Source organism: Stegodyphus dumicola, chromosome 5 (genome assembly GCF_044657685.1).
Source record: "Stegodyphus dumicola isolate Sdum_Otavi_A_Nest chromosome 5, ASM4465768v1".
In the NCBI taxonomy this organism is placed as follows: domain Eukaryota; kingdom Metazoa; phylum Arthropoda; class Arachnida; order Araneae; family Eresidae; genus Stegodyphus; species Stegodyphus dumicola.
The window spans coordinates 184,228,327-184,250,878 of record NC_140772.1 but is presented as its reverse complement, the minus strand read 5'-3'; the positions used below and the strand labels follow the sequence as shown (position 1 = coordinate 184,250,878).

General features: G+C 31.5%; 1 protein-coding gene across 2 annotated transcripts in view; it reads right to left on the bottom strand.

Moving 5' to 3' along the window:
• LOC118202919 (uncharacterized) overlaps positions 1-22,552 on the bottom strand; it is a 113,522-nt gene that overhangs the window by 38,394 nt on the left and 52,576 nt on the right. The window contains exon 2 of one of the 2 annotated variants that reach the window (XM_035375164.2): positions 19,488-19,815. In XM_035375164.2, the coding sequence (XP_035231055.1) occupies positions 19,488-19,815 (328 nt within the window). The remainder of the gene's footprint in view (positions 1-19,487; positions 19,816-22,552) is intronic. The other variant, XM_035375234.2, reaches the window with a different exon arrangement.

Genomic DNA, 22,552 nt, shown 5'->3' with positions numbered 1-22,552 from the left:
TAGTATTAAAAATATGGTCACATATTTTCATATTTCGCGTCAAAATGTGTTACTCTTGAACAGCACTAATCAGCCACGCTGTCTATCTTTACTTGGACCTGGAATCAATCTTACGGGAGAAATTCTTTAATCACGCAAACTGGCAAACTGTCGATTTTGAGAGCTGATTGATGCCAACTTTGAGAAGAAACCCTCTCAAATTACAATTCTTTGACATCAAGAAAACTAGTTGAAAATACAGAAGTACTATAAACACATCTTAATATTTGCATCTTTATTTTGTTTTTTATTAACTTGTTTATTTGATATAATTTTCATTTCATTTTATTGATATTTTTATAAACATTTAAAAAATTAGCTCAGCTAATAAAAATCACTTTTAATTCTATATGTTATGTTGCTGGCTACAAAGTAATCATTTGAAAGTGTGTTAATTTATTTCCTTTCATATGATCTATTTATTCTTACCTTCAAGTTTACTAACATACCCTACTGATAAGAAAACAATCGTAATCATTTCAATCATCAAGGGGGCCGCAAACTTTTGGTTTGCGGCCCCCTTGTGGTGCGGTGCAGGTGGGATATATTAAAACCCTTCTGGATGCTCTGTGAGCCCACAACTCCTGCCTAAAGTGAAGAACTTGAAGTGTGGTTGGTATAGTGCGGTGTTAGAGGATACGCAGAACACATATACATATTATTATATAATTACACGACTTTCAAGTTTTGCATTCCCTTCTATAGAACTTAAAACAGTTTTAGTTCCGTAATCTCTTATAATATTTATATGTCTAATATACATATTTGAATAGTTGTCATCTTACTTAACTGTCTGAAAATTAAACTATCATGCTTTGCAGATTTAAAAAATACTGCTTAATTTTTTTTAAAGTGTATGTTTGTAAGAATGGTAGTTTTTTCTCCACAATTTTACTTATTATTTCCAAGTACTATCTTCTTAATTGCATCGTAAAGTACTTCCTTCTGTCTTTCCAACGCTGACAGGGTGTAACACTATGCCATGAAGTAACTGAGTAGGAGGACAGCTGAACATTTTAATAAAGATTGCCATTGTATTTTCAGTATCCCTAGAATGCGAAAAAGTTTACACATTCTTGAGATACTGAAAATACAATGTAGAATAATGTAATCAAAAAGAAATATTTCAGTAAGAGTGAGAATATTTGCATAGATATGAATACAAAAAAAAAAAAAAAAAAATGTAGCGAATGAATGAATGAAGTAAGGAAAAAAAAAAAAAAAAAGAAGAAGAAGAAGAAGAAAAAAAGAAAAATCGTACATCTGTTTATTGCCAAATTCCATTAGATTTTAACGTGAAAATTCTTTTAAAGAGAAGCAATCATCATTTATTTTCCTAATGTCCATATTTAACATGTTCACTGAAAGCAATGGAGTTATATTTAATGTGTCGTAACTGACATGAATTTGATGCTAATAAATAATATTATAACACGAAATAATGTTATTAACTTAATTAAGGATGTATTAACATGTAATCAACTATTTTTGCCTCCACATATAAATGAATTTTATATTATTAAGTTTGACCAAAAATGCTGTAGCTTAATGAAATTTTAGTCTTCACTGTTGCTGGTGTGACTTATCTCCCTTGTCTGACAGCAACATCAGAACAAGCGCTCGAAATTCATCGGGGCAAGGAGTGCAAGATTGCGCCTGGCGTTGGTAAGAGCCTTGAACACCATACAGGTGACACTATGACTTTGCACACTTCCACTTCAAATTTTGAAGGACAGCCCTCCGGAGGGACGTGTCTGGGCCCTCTTCCCTTACCACAACCTCTCGAGAGGACTTTCAACTCACCATATATTTAGAGTGCTCTCTTGCCGCACAAACAATATGCATTTATAAACATCCACGCCTTTCCCGGGATTCGAACCCGGATCGTTTGCCACAGTAATCAGCGAAGCTAACCACTATCCTGGTTGGGCGGCTAACTCTCCAATGTGAACTCCATTGTATTTAATTTAAGCTACAAAGTGCACAAAGCAAGAGAATATCTCTATAAAATATAACTAAAATTTAGGATATCGAAGGACTTAAAAACAGTGAAATAAAGTAGCAGATTTTATCATGATTAGTGTTTCTTTTTATACGTTCACATAAATATCCGTGTATTTTGCAACTTTTGAATTTTAAACTCTTGTCGTCAATTTCAAAAAGGCATTTTTTGAAAACTAATACAATATTGCCGTCTGTTGGAAAACTATTAGTTAAATGTTCTGTTATTCCCATGGAGGTAGGAAGTAAGATGGAGTCGCCCTAAACAAGTTTCTCCCGAACCCTGCTCTGAAGCACCGGCGATCCCTACGTGGTGACCAAAACATTGGGTCATTTACCATTGAGTTCTATGGGATTTGACGCGTTCGGATGTAAATATTTTGTAATTATGTCGTAAATATACATATAAATGTATATATTTTCTTTTTCTACAACACTTCAGAGTCCTAAGTATGTGAAAACAACATATTTTTAAACAACATTTCATTCTGATCGGAATTAAATGCTATACTTTTCACAGGACAGTTTTCTCAGAATGGTTTAATTTAAATGAAATATTTTCACAAGTTTTCGTTAATGACATTAGAAAAAAAATAAGGTGATTCGATTTTATTCGGTTAAGGTACAAAAATTAAGATCAAAGTTTATTGTATTATTAATATTAAAATTATGCATTATTTCTTTTCTATTTATAGAGCTTCTTCCTAAAATAGTTTCTTAAATATGACATGATTTTTTGGCTTCTGAGGCATCTTTTAAATCAAAAAATGTAAGTCAATTTATAATTAATGCTCTATTCGGTTCATTTTAAATTAGAGAATTATTAGGAATTAGCTAGTAATTAAATAGGTATTAAATAGTACTTGACTTTCTCTGAACATTTCTGAAAGGGAATAATTTTTTTTTTTTTTTTTTTTTTTTTTTTTTTTTAAGTATTATTTAAAACTTGTAACTGAGTTATTATAAAATGTAAGGGGAATAATTCTTTTAATTATACTTATCAGATTTTTTTTTTACCCTTCATTTCAACAATACATATCCCAAAACTCTTTATTACGTTCTTAAGTGCGCATCTCACAGCATTTGCTTTACAATACCTTTTGACAGATTGCTTTCCAATACGAACAATTCTTGCTTAAATAGTTCTATAACATATTGTCAACAGGATTTCAATTTATGTTTACAATTCAATATTAAGGTTATTATATATTTAGATAACATTTATAATCATTATACATTAGATACATTTAATAATTAGATTTCTTCACAGTACTTTCACAGTTGTTTATAAGTGAATAAATTCTTCATTTCAAATACATTTATAATAATTTAATAATTATAAATAATTAAGTATTTTGCCAAAGGCAGATACATGCTTTTTGCAAGCATATGCATAAATACCCATACATATTTCCTATTTTTCATTTCCGGCATGTGCAAAACTTTAATTTCTGTGCATTCCCTATATTTTTCGTGTAAAGTAATGTACACTAATTTAACATACACCCGAAAGTTTTACATAAAAATATATATATGAATATAATTTGAATGAAAATTATAAGTATTATTTTTAATACCCACTCAAAGGTCAGTTTTTCTTCAAAATTCCTCCACGATGGCATCTCTCTCTTTAGGCAGATAGCCCTTGCATGCGTTACTCTATTTAATAAAAACTTAATCTGACCTATGTGCCTAATTACAAATATTTTAACATACATAATTTTATATTTATAAAACGTGTAAGCCCAAAGTGATTATTTTTCAGATATATAAAATTAAAACGATGGGTTTAAAATGAGCAGCAGTAAAGCCTCTCCTCTAAAAAATTTTAAAAAGTACATGTTACAATAATATATGGATGTGAAAAAAATTTGTTTTATTTAAAACATTTTGACGTTTGGAAAATAAAATAAAAGTAGCGAATACTCTATCAAGGGTATCGAAAGACGTATACAATTTTAAATGTACCGTAAGGTATTTTTCATTCTTTAAGCATAACATTTTTCTTAAAATCTACATTTTTGTAGTGCAACAGCTTATAATTTTATAAAACAAATTCATAATCAAAATCGCTGTTGTTAGTTATCGAAAAATAACCAAGATGTGATTTTTGGGTAAATGTCACTAAACAATCAAATTGCTATTATCCATCACACTATGAATGTTTCTTTCATGCGAAAGTGTCCCTTTTTCGATTTCTATGGAACTGCCGTGTGTCGAAATACTATCAGAATCTTGTCAAGCAAGCTTCTGAATGTAAACAAAGAACACCCCATCTGGTGACCCAAGCTCCAAAGCAGTGCTTCACTTTTAGCGCGGGTTGGCCCCCCCTCCCTTTCCTACCTCCATGGTTATTCCCATATTTTTATGTAGATTTATCTCACATCTTAAAAGGGTTCCTTTTGAAATCTTTCATAAGCTGAAATGACATAAAGTGAGGAAGCAGTTATATTGATGAAAGATCTCTGAGGTCATCTACCTTGTTTGTTTAGATTAGCTATACATAAGTAACGTGATCTCTGAGATCACCAGAATGCCTCTCATTATGGAATGAGATTTTGGATTTAATTTACCAGTTGTATTTCTCAAAAATTTGAAAACGCTGAAGAAAACGAATTCTACACAACCATTTATATGACAGAGAAAAATAAAAAGGAGCGAGTGATATATGCTCAGATTAAATAGTAGAATTTTTTTTTTCTGTGAATATTATTTTATCATAAGTCATTATATTATGGGTGTGAAAGCGTTTATTTTAAAATGAAATAGATTGTGTAACATTACAGTCTTTGTCTTTTAGTTCCGTGAATGATTAATAGTTTGTACCTCTTCACTGGCTTGACACAAAACGACGATTCTGAAAGAAACCAATACCATTATTCATCGTAATTGCCGCCCAGAACTGCAAGTTCTATGATCGATAGGCGCGAGGAGTTCGGAAAAGTAAACGCTGGTGTTAATGTTATTCAACTGTCCGCCCAAAGTGTGAAGATTTTGCGAGTTAAACCCACGCTTAACACCTTCGTTGAAGGTATTACTGCTTTTTCATAGACGAGCTACTGTATATGCATTGGACTCCAAACCATTAGATAAAAATACCTACCGAAAATGAAATTTTAAATATATGGAATAAAGCCAGTAAATTCTTCATATACTTTACTTTAATTTCAAATTACATTAAACAGCTCTGTTTTATAGTAAATCTGTGTGTCACGCAGGCGTAACTAGAAGTATTGGGGGTTCGGATTCTAGTCCATCATGCAGAACTTGTTGTTGTGGTGTCCATATTACATGGAAGAATGGTTGGCAGAGCCTACTCCAAAGAAAGGTTGAACTTCTATTTCTCGTCCCAATTTTGAGAGAGATCACCCCAGGTGGGGGGGCAGAGACTCTCCCACTCCTCTCCCTTTCCACCAAACCACACGAGAGGACTTTCGGCTGGCCGCATATATCTCCACGCTAGACAACGATAGGTGGTCGGTTGACCAATGAATTAGACTGGGATAGGGTTTACTTAGGCGCCGAAGAAAACTGAACTTTGTTCACGAAGCCACATATTTAAAGTGCCCCCGTGCCGCACAGACACTATACATTTACAAACATTCATATCTTTTCCGTGACTCGAGTCCGGCCCTTCGGTACCGCAGTAGGTTCCCCTAACTACTATACCGTTTGGGCGACATCATACCTAAGTGAATATAGCAATAAAACAATTGAAGTGAATATTTTAATTTCCACCTAGATAACACTTAATTTGCATACTGTATATATTGTAATCTATACAGCTGTAAGGTTCTACTTCGCTTTTTATCACATGTTTGTTAGGTAAAGTAGTACTTCTAATTACCTCCAAGAACCTTTTAAACGTCCTCTTTGCTTTCAGAACTCGTCTAACTCTTTGATACCACAGGACTGGTTTGCGGCCTATCTCAGCATTCAGTATATTTTTCTAACATTAGCCGCCTTTAATTTTTCACTAAACGTGATTAGACTATGTAAAAGACTTGACCACTTTCATTCACTTGAAAAATCTGAGATTATTCATCATCTTTCATTACTGAATTTTATCCTACAATCAATATAATGTAAACTAAGAAGCTCAGAGTAATGAAAGATTTAACAGCTTGTGCATGAAATGTGTGAAATTTGTCGAAACACTATTTACTTTACAATTCAGCTTTAAACTCTGAATGCACATAATAATTCATTAGAAACGTTTCTAAATATATATAATATATATAATTCAAAAATGGAAAAGGGACAATTTTTAGAATCCCGCGTCTTGGCTGCACAGATTTAATTTATAAACAATATAATAAAATTCTTGAATTAATTTCATTATATTGTTTATTATATTTATGTTTATTATAGATATATACGTGTGTGTTTATGTTTGAATAATATTAATTCATTATTATTAATAATGCCAAAATTATCGAGGTTGTTTTGGGGGAGAGTGCTAATTCCCTTGATAACTCAAAGCTCTTCCTGATAATCGGTGGTAGTTTACTTATTTTTTATGTATTGTCTACCTTACATTTTATGTATGCATTATTCTTTTCTTTTCTTTTAAAATATATGTTTTTGAGGCATATCACAAGAAATATAAATTTTTTTTAAAGTTTTTGGGAAGTTTTAAATAATTTTATCATAGTCTTCTTAAGATTTAACATTTCCTAATATCAATTACAATAGGCAAATAATATTTTAGGTAGCATGAACGAAAACTGTTATATAAATAAATATATATATATATATACATTGACCACTAAGGTCTCTCTAATTCATGTTGTCTTGCTACTTTTATATATATATGTAACATATTTTTCGTTTTATGTTAACATATTTTTAACATGATTGTTTATGCATCATGAAAGAAAAATATTTTATACTTATTTCCTTGTTAACTCTCTCCGCATTCATTTCTATAGCATCACCTTTTGAGATATAGTGTTAAGTTATAATAATGAGTAAAATAGTTAGTTTTTAAATTTTGACTATCTGCAAGTAAAAAAGAAAAGGAAAAAAAGGAAGAAATTTTGATTTTGCAAGAAAACTTACATAATTATTTCAGAGTGCAACACCTTTACATTCTACATGATTAACAGCCTAAAGACTGAAGTATTTTAAAACTTCGTGTACTTTAAAAGTAGCAATTAAATTAATTGCATAGTAACTAGCTTCTTTTTTTTTTTTTTTTTTTTTTTTTTTTTGGTAATTTTTAAGGTTTTTATTTGAAGCTTTTATTAAAAAATAATTATTATAATAATTAATTTTTTCTTTATCTTTGAATAGAAATACCCTATTATTAAAACGCATTTTTATTCTAACAATTTATTATTCTTAAATTCTATGTGTAATGGCTCGAATTTAACACTGGATAAACAGAGTGCAGATATATGGGAAAGCGTTTTACTTAATGAAATTTCATAAAAGGAGATGAATCGGGTTGTGTATGAATAACTCATGCAGAAATTAATAAGTTATGAAAGATGTTCAAATTCATTAAATTCAAAAGATAAGAAGCAGAATGGCTTCCGCTTAATTGCCTTTTATAAGTCACAAAAAAGAGATGATTAAAATATACACGCTCCTAGAAGAAATTTACTATTTCTCTGAACGACAAATGGAACGCAATACAAACTAAAGGAAAATATTTTAAAATCACTCTCGTAAATTGTGCTTCATAAATGTTAAGAAAAGCATGAAATGTGTAAATGATAAGAGTAAATTATAGAAAAATCAAGAAAAAATCAAAGAATTTGTTTTGAAGGTGATCCATGGATGATGAATGAGATTGTATAAGATCTAATGTCATGAATAGATACGAAGGGGGGAATCTCTTTCTGTCCGTCAACAAAGTGCTAGATTTGTGACTTCGTTTGACATCTCATAGAAGCATTTTTCTTAAGAAGTAGAAAAAGAAAAGGGTTTTTATTCAGAAAAAATTACTGTATGCAGTACTGATGCAAAAATACTCAAATTATCAAAGTTTTTGTCAAAAAATATTAAGTAAATACTCAGTTGCTTTAAAAATGAGAGCTTAGCTTCTTTTTCAAAATAGCCCATAATTTTCTGCTCATGAAATTTTTATTTTAAACCTGCCCTAACCACCATACAATCTCAGGATGACATTTTATTTCAAGTAAGGACGAAATGTCGAACATAATTTGTAATGGTAACTAATAATCATTATCTATAAAATATTATTAATTAGTAGAAAATTTCTGATAATTAATATTAGAATCATTACATAAAAATATTTTGAACTAGTTTTGTTGCTATTAATGCTCATTCGTCTGACCTATAAACTCAATTCAAGCTCACGAAATTCCTCGTGGTAAGGAGCGCAAGTTTACGCCTGTCGTTGGCAACAGCCTTGAGCACCTTACAGATGACAACACAATTAAGCTCAGTTCCGCCCCCAATTTTGATGAAGAGCACCCCGGGGGGATGGGTCCAAGTGTCTCCCCCCTCTTCCCCTACTACAACCTCTCGAGAGGACTTTCGGCTAGCTGCATATTTAGAGTACCGCATGCCACACGGACACCGGGATTCGAACCCGGGCCATTCGGCACGGCAATCTGCAACGTTAACCACTATACCGGTTGGGCGGCTGTAGTACTTTTTCAGGTAGTTTGTAAATAGTATGATTTTAATAATTAGTAACTATCTTAAACAAACATTCTGTTATGCTGCGCTTGAAAGGTTATTTTGCTATTCAGTACCGAGATATGTAACATATAGCGTTCGTAAACTTCTTTATTTATTACAATAATATTGCAAATGTTCCTAAAAATTACAATTTAGATATATTATAAGTAAAGTAGTAATTATATCTTGGGAAAAGATGCAAAATTCACGAGACGGATGCGGGTAGGTAGTAAAATATTCGTCATTTGGGGATTTATGCCGAAAGTTTCGTTGCCCAGGATTTTCATTAATACTGAGAGGAAGATGCAAAATACAAACAAGCGATAGTACAAATAATTAGCACATAACTAAATAAAATGTATGCAGTACAATTTAAAATTAAAGTTGCTTTTATAAACAGTTCAAATTCTGCAAGACATATTCAACACCGTTATTTTAAATTAAGAATGTCACTTAATCTTGAACAATGTTTTTATACCATACATGCACAGATTTTCTTCATTAAGCTGAATTGTTCAAAAAGCAATCATTGGATATCAGAATTATTTGTTGACGTTAAATACCAGTGTAATGACTTTTTCTCGTATTTCCCAAATACAGTAAACATTACAGTAATTCAAAGTTCAATTTTCTAGTTTGGATTTTTGCAGATATTCTAAAGAAAGAAGTTATAAAAAAAATTTAAATATGAAAATAATCTATAAAATAAAAATTAGTAGTTAAGTACAAATACAAATTTTGGGGATTTATTCTACGTTCGTGAAAAAATTTTATAATTTCAAAATCTTAAAAAATTCTCAAAATTTGGAAAAATAATTGCGAAAATGCCCTGTACCTTTAAAGAAAGTTAGTACCTTAATTAAGTTTTGTATGAATTATAATTACAAATTATATCAATTAAGTAGGTAGCTACAAATAAGATAAGGATACAAATTATTAAAAAGTAAGTTTGCTGCTTTCAAGTCATTTTGTTCATTAGACATCTGTAGTTTATAAGTGAAATAACTTATGATATGTAAAAAGGCAACATTTTAAAAACTGGCTATTTGGCAGTAGTCAAATAAGTAATAGAATATAAATCAAATTAAGGATCTTACAAACCTTAAAATTGCAGCACTTGCCATTTCTGACAAATGATAAATGCTAAGGTGACGTAACATATCGACACAGTTAATTGGAAAGATTTTAGTTCTACTATTTGAGACATTTTGAAAGTCGAAGCTTATATACGGTAAGCAAATGAATTTTCACTTCATACGTTAAACTATTCACAAACTTATTTTTCCGATTTATTACTGCTTTGGTTTGCAAACTTCGCTACATCTTGTAAAACTTCAGTTATCCGAGAGCTATCCATGATTATCTAATAGGTTGATTATCTTAACTTGTTTAATACATATTTGGCTAAATATTTTAGGATTAAGTTCTGGTATTTCAATAGCTTTTTGTAATTATTCTTCATATCGTAACCAATCAAGAATGGATGCAACAAATTAAGACGAAAATTCAGATAATTATATATATATATATATATCGAAAGGCTATCTTAACCAATAGAATAGTGCCTTTCAAGCCGAAGCGCTAGCTATAACATCAGCTATACAGTTTGCAACAGCCGGCAAAACAATGATCTGTACTGACAGTTTTGGGATATTAGTCAGAATTCTGAGCCATAAAAATCACACCTCTTCTCTGGTAATAGAAATAGAGCTTAACAATATTCGCTTATGCATACATCGTACTTAAATAAAAGCATGTACCCGACTATCCAGCTCCATCATCACATTTGAAGCACGCACCGCTGGACAAGGTGATCAAAAAATGGCAATTGGAATGGGAATAATGTGACACAGGAAACACGAACATATAGTTTCATACCGAAAGTCTGATCAACACGTCAGATTACCATCTCGCAGCCAACCAATTACATTACTGGTCATTGTCCATAACGTACTTTTATCGTTTTAATAACTCGGACACAGATGTCTGCTTCTTCGGCAACGAAGACTGCCCTGATTACTTTGGTTTCCATTGCCAGTTAACGGCCCTTTTGCAAATCATTCGCGTCTTTCTACCAAAAACTTTAATACATATAAGGGGTTTATCATCACCAGCCGATTAATAATCTGCGATTAACAAATCTATAGAACGATAAAATCCATAGCGACAATGGGACAAGATTCTATCAACAGCATTTGGCAAATCAGGAACACACATTGAGACACATTTCTTTCAGCAATAACAAAATAATGTAACAAAAAATGCGTCTAAAAATAACAAACATTACACTTTTGAAATTAAGGACCTAAGAACTTTTAGCCGAATTATAGTTTTACTTTATTATTATTATTTTTTTTAGTTTTAATTTAATTGCGTTAGTTCTAATTTAATCTTAATATTTATTTTAATTTAATTAGTATTGTGTTATATATTACGCTCTAAATTTACATGTTTAGTTAGAAAACACGCTTAACTTCTGTTAGACGTAACTATTGAATACGTGATAGAAAATAACTATAACTATAGGGAATCGCTTAGCCCTTATCTAGCAATCTCAAATTTATTTTTGCTGCTATAAACTCTGATGAAAGGAAGGAGACGATTCTCGCAAATCTTTGGTAGCCACCAGAAATTTCCCTGTTCGTCGCCTGTCCTAAAGAAGCTATAACTTGAACTGCAATTCAAAAATGCTTCAATTAATGAGAATAGGTGACTTTCGAAATACTGCTGTGAGAAAAAAAAAACATATTCGAAGAAACAGAAGTTAGCAAAGGTTATGAATTTAAAAATATATATAAATGGGCATTTTTATATTTTCTCCTTCAGAAAATGTTATTTAATGTCGAGGTAAAATATCTAATTAATGCTGTTTTTATACAGATCTTCGTAAAGAAAAATGCAGAAAAAGTTTCATGAAAATCTCCAATATTTTATAAGTTCTGTATATAATAGCCCTTACGTATGAAACTAATTATTTCGGGAGGATCCTTAGGATTTACGATGGTACATGCCTCCATGACGTCATATTTAAATCCGGATCGATCGCAGTCTGATCACTCTGGTGGTGAAACAACTCTCAGTAGCACATTTCATCTCCTCTCGGGAGATAACAGCTTCCCGGAGGCATGAGGCGTGCGATGAAATATTAATCTTTCCTCCTCACTCCTATTTAATTTCTGTAGGTTTCTCAAGGTTTTCTGATTGGTGCTACTGGTTTTTTTCTAAAAAGCAGGTCTTTAATATATTCGAGTGGCCTCCCAGCTGATTATGTTAAAAACTGACGCTGTAGTTTGATTGAAGGAAATACACGCGAGTTTGAGAATATGTCATTCCTAATCTGTAAAAGAGATCTGCAAAATCTAAATAAAACTAACTAAAGCAGTCTCATGTACGCTACTTAAATGCTTTTAAAGCCTAATCTTAGCATATAATTCTTACTTTTAAGTTAGAATTACCAAAGACAGATATAAAATACTCGTAGCTTACCAAAAATCATAAAACGTCTTTAGTATGTCCGGATACGTAAACGGCTAGTGGTATATCATTAAAATAGAGGGGATCAAATTTTTATGAATACAAAAGGGATAATATGGGCAATGATAAAAGTAATCCAAGGAAAAGAACGTAATTTCAAATTAGAAATTTTTATATAAGTGATAAAAAATTCCATCCCTATAATTAAATATTAGGTTAAGTTTATCACCAAATGCAGAACATATATTAGTGAAACAAGCTCTTTCAATAGGATGACATATGCAGCTCATATATGAAAAATCTTAGCTTGTTTAACATTCTTTAGCTACTATGCAAACGAAATTATTCAGTTATTATTTCTTGGAACCTCATTTGGATCTTATAGAATAAAGTAATGTAGAAAAACACCTGGAATAAAAGTAATTCAGTGCCAAATTAAGCTTTTTTCTATATAACTCTAAAATGTAAAGTCTTTTCTTGGGTTTTTTTTTTAAGTTTTCTAGCTTAGAGAAATACTGAAGTCTAATAGTGATTTCAGCGATGATTCTTTGAAGTGTTCTAGTGTTTGAAATGTTCTATTCTTTAAAGAGTTCCATTCTTTGAAATGTTCTAGCTTAGAGAAATACCGAAGTGTAATACTTTCTGATTTCAGCGATGATTCATCCTCAACTGCACTTGCAACTCAGTCACGACAGATACCTTTGTTTTCCATTCTTTAGTTTATTATTAATTGTGATCTTCCCTGTATGCAATTTGAGTTTTTACTCCAAAAATTATGCACATTATATCGTTTTTTCTTCAGTATTACAGTTTATGATAGTTAGTTTTGCTTATATGCTGTGCCTAATGAAATATATAAACTCCTATCATTCTTAATTTCTTTTCATGCACAACAGGCAGACCGGCGCTAAAAATTCTGCCACCCGGTGCCAAATTTACGGCGTTTCTGGATTTTTTCTAAGTTCTGCTAGCCAATGACTCCCCGAATTAAAAATATTTTATTGTCTCTAAATTCTATTGTTCGGTGAACCCGCATCAGTAGTACCGACTCTAGCGACGGCCCTGACAGCAGGTAGGTTGCATTTATATTTTTGAGCAGCGTTTTTTTACATTCAAAATTTGCCCAACATGAAATGCCTCGATTTAGTAGAATCAAAAGATTAGCCAGCTTGCATTGGTAACACGACTGCTTGTTTGCAAAACAACCGTCTTACTTCTTGCCTATTGAATTGAGATTTTACTTAATTAGACCTATAGCCAGTTTGGTGAGTTTTTATTACTTGAAATTTAGTATTTGGCTTTAATATAATTTTTTTCATGAGAATATTTAGGAAAGCTAAGCTTGGCTAGTTAATTTTCTGCTAATTATTGGATCTTTTCTATTTTTCTTTGATTTAGAGTGCAAAATCTGTTTTGCATTTTTCATGCGTAATTTCCATACAAGAGGCAGAATAAGCATTTAAATTTGAGCTTTTGAGAGTTACTATTGTCTAGGGAACATTTCTTCTAAATGAGAGCAAAGTAAATTTATAAAAATTAGTATAGAATTGATGTAAATTTCAATATTTCTTAACTCGGCTTTACGAAGAAGACTTTTAATTGTATTACTTCAAGTAAAGCAGCTGTATTTGATATATTGCTCTTTCAGTTTATTTTTTTTAATCGTGAACAGAGTGAAATGCTTTAAATTATGTTAGATTACGCCGCTGAAAAAATTTACGCAATGTTGCAAGTTCTGCGAAAAGTCAGTCATAATATGTAAATTATATGATATTCAGTATTTTCCAATTTCTTCAAGCAAAATTTTTAAATAGGATTACTTGCTTTATCTTCTTTAAAATATATATACGGTGCGGCCGATTACAACCAAAAAGGGAGGTGCAAAACTACATGTTATAGCCGTCCTATAAACAAAATTTCAACGTTTTGAGGCTACTCGTTTTTGAGTTACGCGAGATACATATATACGTACGTACGAGGAGACGTCACGAAAAAGTCTCTTCTGAATCTATTTTAAATCAATTTTATTATCTGTTTGTGGAAAATCCTTTAAATTATACTTTATACTGTTCTTACGTACAGATATCACGCAAAAAATCGTTAAACTGCATTCGATAACGGTCAGATTGGATATTTTCGTTGAAATATGATACCCGGAATTTGTCGTGATTACAATACTTACTTTACTTCGTACAAGGAAGTAATAACAGCTGTCGCGTCAAAAATAAACATAACTATTTTTTGTAAATTAATATTATTTTCTGAACAAAATTCTTTTATTGAGGAACAATTGGAAAAAGCATCACGGAATTTTAATTGAATTATTCTACTAAAAATAGTTTGAAAATTCTGTTCATATCTAAATTTTAAGTAAAATATTAAACATTCAGCATTTTCGTCGACAGCTAAAGTGTGAAATTTAAATGCCTTGATTTCTTTTATTAGTCTTTTTTTAACCACGCAATTAATAATTTCTAAAAACGTGAAAGGATAATTTTTACTTCGCCAGTTTTCTGATATTTTTAAATGTATAAGGTATTTTGCGGATAACGTACCACGTGCTAGTCGTTGTTTAGTAACGCGCACTTTACTTGCCATATTAGGAGACAGTGCAAGCCCACTAGGATAACTTTCTACGGTTGCATAACAACACAAGCTCGGGTATCAAATACCAATGTATATGTAACGAACATATTTAATATGCTAATGTAAAAATATAATAATTATTATTATTACTATTATTTTGATTATTGGCGTGTTTGTGCTTGTTAATTTTCTTTATGCGCTAAATTTTTGGCAAGGCGTTTAGAGGGAACGTTGGTCACAGAAATTATATTTTAATCTTAAAAAATCATTTGTTTCTGGTTCCTCCATTAATTTTTCAGCAAAATATAATTTAATGTGAAATAAAATAATTAATTCTTGAATATAAATTCCCATGTAATTAGAATAAGTAAGTTTTTTTTTTTTTCCAAAATAGCTGGTTTATTTCAAATGATAAAATTTAAAGTATGAAAACAAATCGATTATCCAAGCTCACACTGGCCTGGCTCAGACCAGGTAATCTAGGTTGGTTATTTGCACTTAAACTTACATTTTTCTTTAAAGATATGCTAGATTGGTTCGAAACTAAAAAAATGACTAGTTATGTATATATGATCAATTAAAAAAATACATTTTGGATGCAGATTGCAAGATATGAGTTGAATCATGTGCTATTCAAAAGTAATAAAATTAAAGTGTTTATAAAAATTTTTATGACATGAAATATTTCATCTGAATAGGAAGGTCATGCACTGGAGTAGCGATGCTGAAATACGTCTCCCGACACAGGTTTCTGAGACCTTTGCACAGAATCCTTCTTTCCTAACTGCTCCCTTTACACCACTCTATAAAAGCATCAAGAAACATTAAACGCGAGCAGAAGCAGCTAACGAAAAACAGCATGACACGGCAAAGTGGGCCTTTGGGAAATTCAGGATCTCTTCGCCGCAGAACAGCCATACCACAAAAGGATTTCATTTTTCATTGTCTTAAATATGTATGAACAGCCATCAGATGTAAAGAGCACTTGAACCCCAGTTATTCCCTTGTGATAGCATGTCAGCGTTTAAAGAACTGAGATCCTATACATGCTCAGCTTCATATCTTCCTGTCAGCTGGCCCCGGAGACACATAATGAACAGTGTAAAGAAAGTTAGGCTTGCTCTTCTCTTGAAGAACTCAGAAAAAATAAAACTTTCTTTACATCGAATTTCATCGCTTGATGTATTTACAGCGAGCAAAAAGATAAAGACTTTATTTTCCTTCAAACTGTTGTAGAAAGAATCAAGGTTTGCAGGTCAAAGTAAGGCATATTCCGAAGAGGCTGATAAATTTTAAAGTAATCCTAAGTTTTTTTCAAAGTACTGTTTATTTTACATTGGCATATACTGTGTCCCCATGTCTGCCAAGAAAATAAAAATGAACAGGTCATTTTTATTCACATATTATACCTACCTTTATGATAAAATATATATTCACAGGACTAACACAACCTACTGATTTATTAAAATACTTTATAAATTTTATAAATGGGTATACTGAAACCTGAATCTAAAAATAGATCGTTATAGTATATATATCAAAATTTTTTGCTACGAAAAGGTTAGATTGGTCTTTAAAAGTATTTAGTAACAATTTTGTTTTTTCATTAATAATTCGAAGGAAATTTCTAAGATCATGACCCTCTGTATATTTTTAAATTACTCAAATAGTTATCACACCATTGAAATATTTTCCTACCAAAACAGCACATGTTTGAAAATTTTATAAAAAATATGTTTGTTAATTTTATTTGCTTTTGTTTAATTAATTTTAGTTTTAATTATTTCAAAATTTTCATCAATTTTTATAATTCTATAAAGATGAAATTATAACAAATTATTGAATAACACCAAGCTAAAAGTGCCAGTATATGCAATAAATATATTCACATGAACAAGTTTAAGGGAAGTATTCTGAACTCTTCCTTATCCTATCTCACTGTAATGGGCTATGCCATGACAGATAATGAACCATAAATATTTGACGCATTTCTTAAAAGGTAATTAAAGGTCACTTATGAGTAATATCATTTATGATTGAAAGCTAGTCCCATGTGTTTTAGGCGATCCAAAAGAGAAGTAATATGAAAAGTGTTTTTAGCCCATCAGCGGCCGAGCGGTAAAGTCGCTGAACACTGATAGTTTAACCTGGGCTAGAATTCAAATAAACGGGCTAGCTGCATAAGCATTTTCGTGTTTTTCTCCATCTGTAACATGTTTATAAATAATAATATGTAAAAAAGCACGAATTGCTAAAGTCCTGACTTAATAAAGCATAATCTCAATTCAGATGACATAGTACCAACCGAAATTACTAAATAAAATCGTTTTTTGGTGTAAGAGAACTAGAAAGAATCACCAATAATTGCAGCACTGCAGTTATCTGAAATATGTAAACATGATTGTTCGCTGTATATTCGACGGATCTTGTTATTAAAAAATTATTTATTCTACAAAACTATTTATTTCCACTTGTGTATCAGTTAACACTGTTTATTCCGTAGTTGGGCTATATATTATACGAACGACTATAATCTACCCAAAAAGTCCAAACTTTAAGGAACATTAAATTTTCTAATAAATGTATAGTTAAGAAAAGTTTAAGTTAAAGCAGATAAGAGTTGCGCCTCAATACGATATGGATGAGGTAACATGTACTTTAAATTTATCATAAGGCCTTTGGAGGTTATGATGCATGCTAATATATCTTACGTAGAAAGATAGATTTATATACACGTATTGCTGCCAAGAATCTGAATGCAAATGATATCGATACTTAATTCTGAAATTAAAAACACCTCTATCAGTCAGAACTTTAGACAAACAAGAAAATGATATATATATATATATATAAGTACCTATTTTACAGAAAAGAAATGTTATTTATAATTAATTATGTACGATTATAAAATTTGCAAGGTTTAAAATCTTTATGAATTAGGTATTCTAACTTTAGTGTGTAGAGACATTAGGTATTTTTTGGAAGCAGGCAAGATGAAAAATTAGCAACGCCTTCGCTGGGAATCGAACCGCGGACCTCTCAATTACGCGTTGAGCGTGCAGACCACTACACCACGAAGCCTTGCCAAGAAGGCGAGAGAAATACCTTATAAGTGTAATATTGCAGTTTGAAAAATATGAAATTAATTTGCGGATAAAATGCGCATAAATATTTTGAAAGAAAGATGTACACATACATATAGAAACGGAAGTTCATAAAACCTAAATCTAGCATTTTCTTTGTTTTGTTCATTGATATAAATAAAAATAAGTGCAATTCTTACCAGTCTTTTGACTTCTCTACAACTATTGAAGAAACTCCTTTATCAAGGGATTACGGTTTCTTAAGTTATTTTATATTCATTATAGCTAATTCAGTTAAAATTCTAAACATGTATTCCATTACATCATATGCTGAAAAATTTTACTTTGATAATATCGGTGTAATAATTTTAAATACGCGCCGTTAGATACCTCAGCCAACTTTAGAAGTCTCTTTTTAAGTGTAGTCTCTGACTACGTCACCTACACTTGAAATTTAATTTTCTCTTACGTTAATTTAAATACCGCAAGTCGGGGAAGTTCGTCTGTCACACAACTAGCGCTTTTCTGTTCATTTGCGAATTAAATAAAAAAAATACTATTTTAACCTTTTTTAGAGTTGGTATTTATTTCATATTAAGAGATAACTCGCTATCAGTCTACCAAGGTTGGTCCTTGACACAATCTTCTATATACAACTGAACCCTACGAAGTACAGGAAGATTTAGAGGCCTCAATGTTTTGGCGCACTAAACCCAAGCTCTGAGGACCTAGATGGTCATTATATTCTGCCCAGATTTAAATCAGTTATCAAAAGATAGTTATTAATAACAATTAAAATTAAGATAGTAAATTGAATTAAGATAATAATTAATAACAATTAAAATTAAGATAGTAAATTGAATTAAGATAGCAGTTAATAACTTCAGTACATGTTATTTGTCATTCTGTGTTTCTAAACTGAAAAACTTATCAATCTCGTGTGTTCATACTTTTTAATCTCATATGTTCGTCTTTTACTATTTTTCTCGGAAGTCGTTGCTGTTGTTGTTGCTAATGCTCATGTGTATGACCTATAGTCAGCTCAAGCCCATGAAATTCCTCGTGACAACCAGCGCATGTTTACGCCTGTCGTTGGCAATAGATTTTTAGCACCTTACAGGTGACAGTGCGATTTAACTCAATTACGCCTCTAATTTTGATGGAGAGCACCCCGGGGAGCACCCGATGGAGAGCGCCCGGGGGATGGATCTGATAATTTCCCACCCCTTTTACCCTACCAAGAACCTCTCGAGAGGACTTTCGACTCGCCGCATATTTAGAGTGCTCCTTATATCGCACGAACACTATACATTTACAAACATCCATGCATTCTCTGAGATTCGAACGGCAGTCAGCAACACTAACCGCTATACCGGTTGAGTGGTTTTTCTTACAAATAATGCGACACTACTGCGTTATTTTTTCCTTTGAATTTTCAAAAGGTAAAATTAGAGACAGCAATGCGTATAATTTAAGTAAACGCGATTTAAAACAACGTAAAAAAGGAAGAAATAACACGTATTTTCTTGAGAAATGACGAAATGAATTAAATTCGCAATCCTTATTACTAGTAAGAATATATCAGATGCACTAAGTATGCCAGGCAAAAAAAAAAAAAAAAAAAAAAAATGATAATCTAATACACATTACCATAAATGAATTTGAAGAACCAAATCTTGAAAGCCTTTAGTGCTTTGAGGAACAGAATGAAGAATGGATACTGACCTCCACTTTGTCCTCCTGTTTTGGAACCACGTCTTCACCTGCGCATCTGTCATTTTTAGTGTTTTCGCAAGAGAGGCCCTTTCAGCTGATGCCAGGTATTTTTGTTTGTGGAACCTCTTCTCCAGTTCGCAGATCTGCATTCGAGTGAAACTTGTCCTCGGCTTCTTTCTCTTAGGAGGCGTTCGGTTTTGATAGGGATGGCCTATACGCCTTGGGGGAACTGGTGGAAGACCCGCAGCCAAGGGAAAAGGCACTGTAAAAGAATTCGAAAAATCTAAAGTCTGTCTTTTCCGTTCAAATAAACAGAATAATAACAATTACTATTAATAGATTGAAAATATCAATTGATATTTTATGTCCAGTAAAAAGGCTAAACGCATTTTGAGAAAATAATGATGGTATCTTCTTCGTAGAGAAGAAGTTAAAAAGTTATTCTATGCGCTACATTTTTTCAATCATTAATTGTAGAACAGAAATTGCATCGTTTATCATTCTAAACTTAATAATTTCATGACTGAACGTATCAAATCAATGTTGAAAAGTGGATATACTATTGCTAGATAATGATCTTTAAAATTCAAATTGAATCTTTCATTAATTGACATAACCTTATGGAATTTTGCTCTTATTTTTGTCGTTCTAGCTAAACTTGAACGATTTAGTACTAATTTTTATCGTTCACAAAACTAAACGTTCAAATCCATAAATTACTCGGCAACAAACAAGTAACAGAGAACATTTTGGATAACTGTTATCTTCCATAAAGACAATGAAAGAATTGCAGCTTAGAAGACTTCTTCTGCTCATGGGTTAGCAAATGCCAAAAACAACCTGGTAATATCTAGTTGCTGTATATGTTTTTAACAATTTTAGATTTCCTAAAGCTGAAGGAAAAGCTGAAGAAATAAAAGTGTAACTTGAGGAAAGCTTTGCAAAAACTAAATTCAGATATTCAGGCCGCCTCGTAAAACTAGATAGTCTCAAAGCATTGGAATGTAGCTTTCGATCAAACCAGATCATTAAAAATGTATGCTTTCTGAATATTTTACGTATCTTTTCATTATAAATTAATTTTTACACTTTTAAAAAGTGAATAATTCTGAAATAAAATATAACACTAGGAGTAGAATAAAATTAAAAATAGTACTTTTAACTTGAAACCGTACTGCTATAGATAATTTTTATAGATAATAAACTTGAGTAAACTGAATGCAAAATGTTATTTTAAGCACGAGAAATAATACAATTTTGCTTATTGAAGTAAAACTATACACTAAAATTTCTGAATGATATAAGCATTTGAATTAGAATTTGATTATTATGGTATCTATATTTTAAAGCAAATACCAGGGGAGTAACGAAAAATCGCCATGTTCTGTGTATCAGGTTGAGAGGACCAGATTTAGGAGGGGAGGATAAATGCCAAGAGAGGCACATTAAAAGCTCGGTAAATTGGACAGAAGAATTTTATTTTTTAAAACTGGGCTATAACAATACGTTTCAAGCAGCATCCATCATATTTGTCCTATTGAAATCATAAAATTTTGTTAAGAACAAGTCGCTACTCTTGTGCATGTACAATTAAATTATTGTTATTATTATTTTTAATGCACACGAGCTTTTTGCCTGTAAAATAGGGAGTGAAATTTTTTTTTTCTCACAACAGGACTTCAGACAGTGGTGTCAATGATTTTAGTTCGATATTTTTTGTCCAGTACGGCAAATTTTAAATTTCGTTTTTCCGTCGCTGAACTGTGTTGTAAAGGCTTTTGTGCTTTTATTATTTTATGGTAAGTAGAGATTTATGTTCATAAAATAAAATAAATCCATTATTTATTACTTTCTGACTAATCACTAGATACTATAATATAGAGAAAGTATTGTGGTCGTATAAAAAAAAAGGGACAGAGGATTGGATTTTGGATGGAGGAGACGTCCATTCTGGGGTCTGCTGGATTCAGGAAAGTATTTTTTACAAAATGCATATTTGCATGTATGTACATATTTAAGTATATTAAATTATAGTTTTCTTCAAGAGCAGGTTCTCTAGTCTGTCGAATGTGTTTACCACAAAGGCAATTTTTGGTCAAAATCAGTCAAGTGGTAAATGGCACTTTGCAGATATTATTTCTTCAATTTTTTTTCCTAAATTTTAATATTATCTGTAGTTTTCAAGCAAAAGTTACAGCATTAATTATAAGCTACAGATTCCAAGAAAACAAAATATAATTAATTATTTAGTACTATTACCGAGATGACGTCTTAATTAATTTTTTTTTTTTTTTTTTTTTTTTTTTTGTGTGTGTGTGTGTGTGTGTGTGTGCGTGTATTTCATTGGCAATTTTTAAATATTTTTAATAAATATATAAATTTTACATGGTACCATATTCATTTACTTCCTATATCCTTCCTATATCCTAGTTGGAAGTCTGTGAAACAATTTTCGTCATGTATGACAAAATAATAAGTTGGAATACAGGCAAGAAAACTGAAGGATCATATTAAGGATATAAGGTTCCAATCTCTTCTCTTAAGTTATGTGTGTGGAACCTCGAGAACTGGTAAGCGAATAATCGCTTTAGCTCAGGAAACAGAAACGTAAACCCAAGAATGGTTTATAATTACCCTTTATTTCTCAAAATAAGAATTTACAGTTACTCTAAGAAAGCTTAGAGTGTACAGAAAAGCCTCCACTTGGGCTTGAACTCACGAGTACCAAAAAATCAAACTTAACTAATACTTACCTAAAAAGATATAGATGAAGCTATCAAAATTTTAAATGAGTTGGCCCTAAATGTTAACTAAACGGCGAAGCTATCAAGAGCCTGAAATACGGCCGAGCGTAGTAATGGCTTAGACAGAGTGTAGCCAAAAGGGAAACGCGCGCTAGTCAGAATCTCTGGCTGTCTAACGAAGTCAGTGGAACTTCGACTCAAGTACCGCTCTTCGTCATTTGCATTAACAGCGACTCTAAAAACACATTCTGGCAG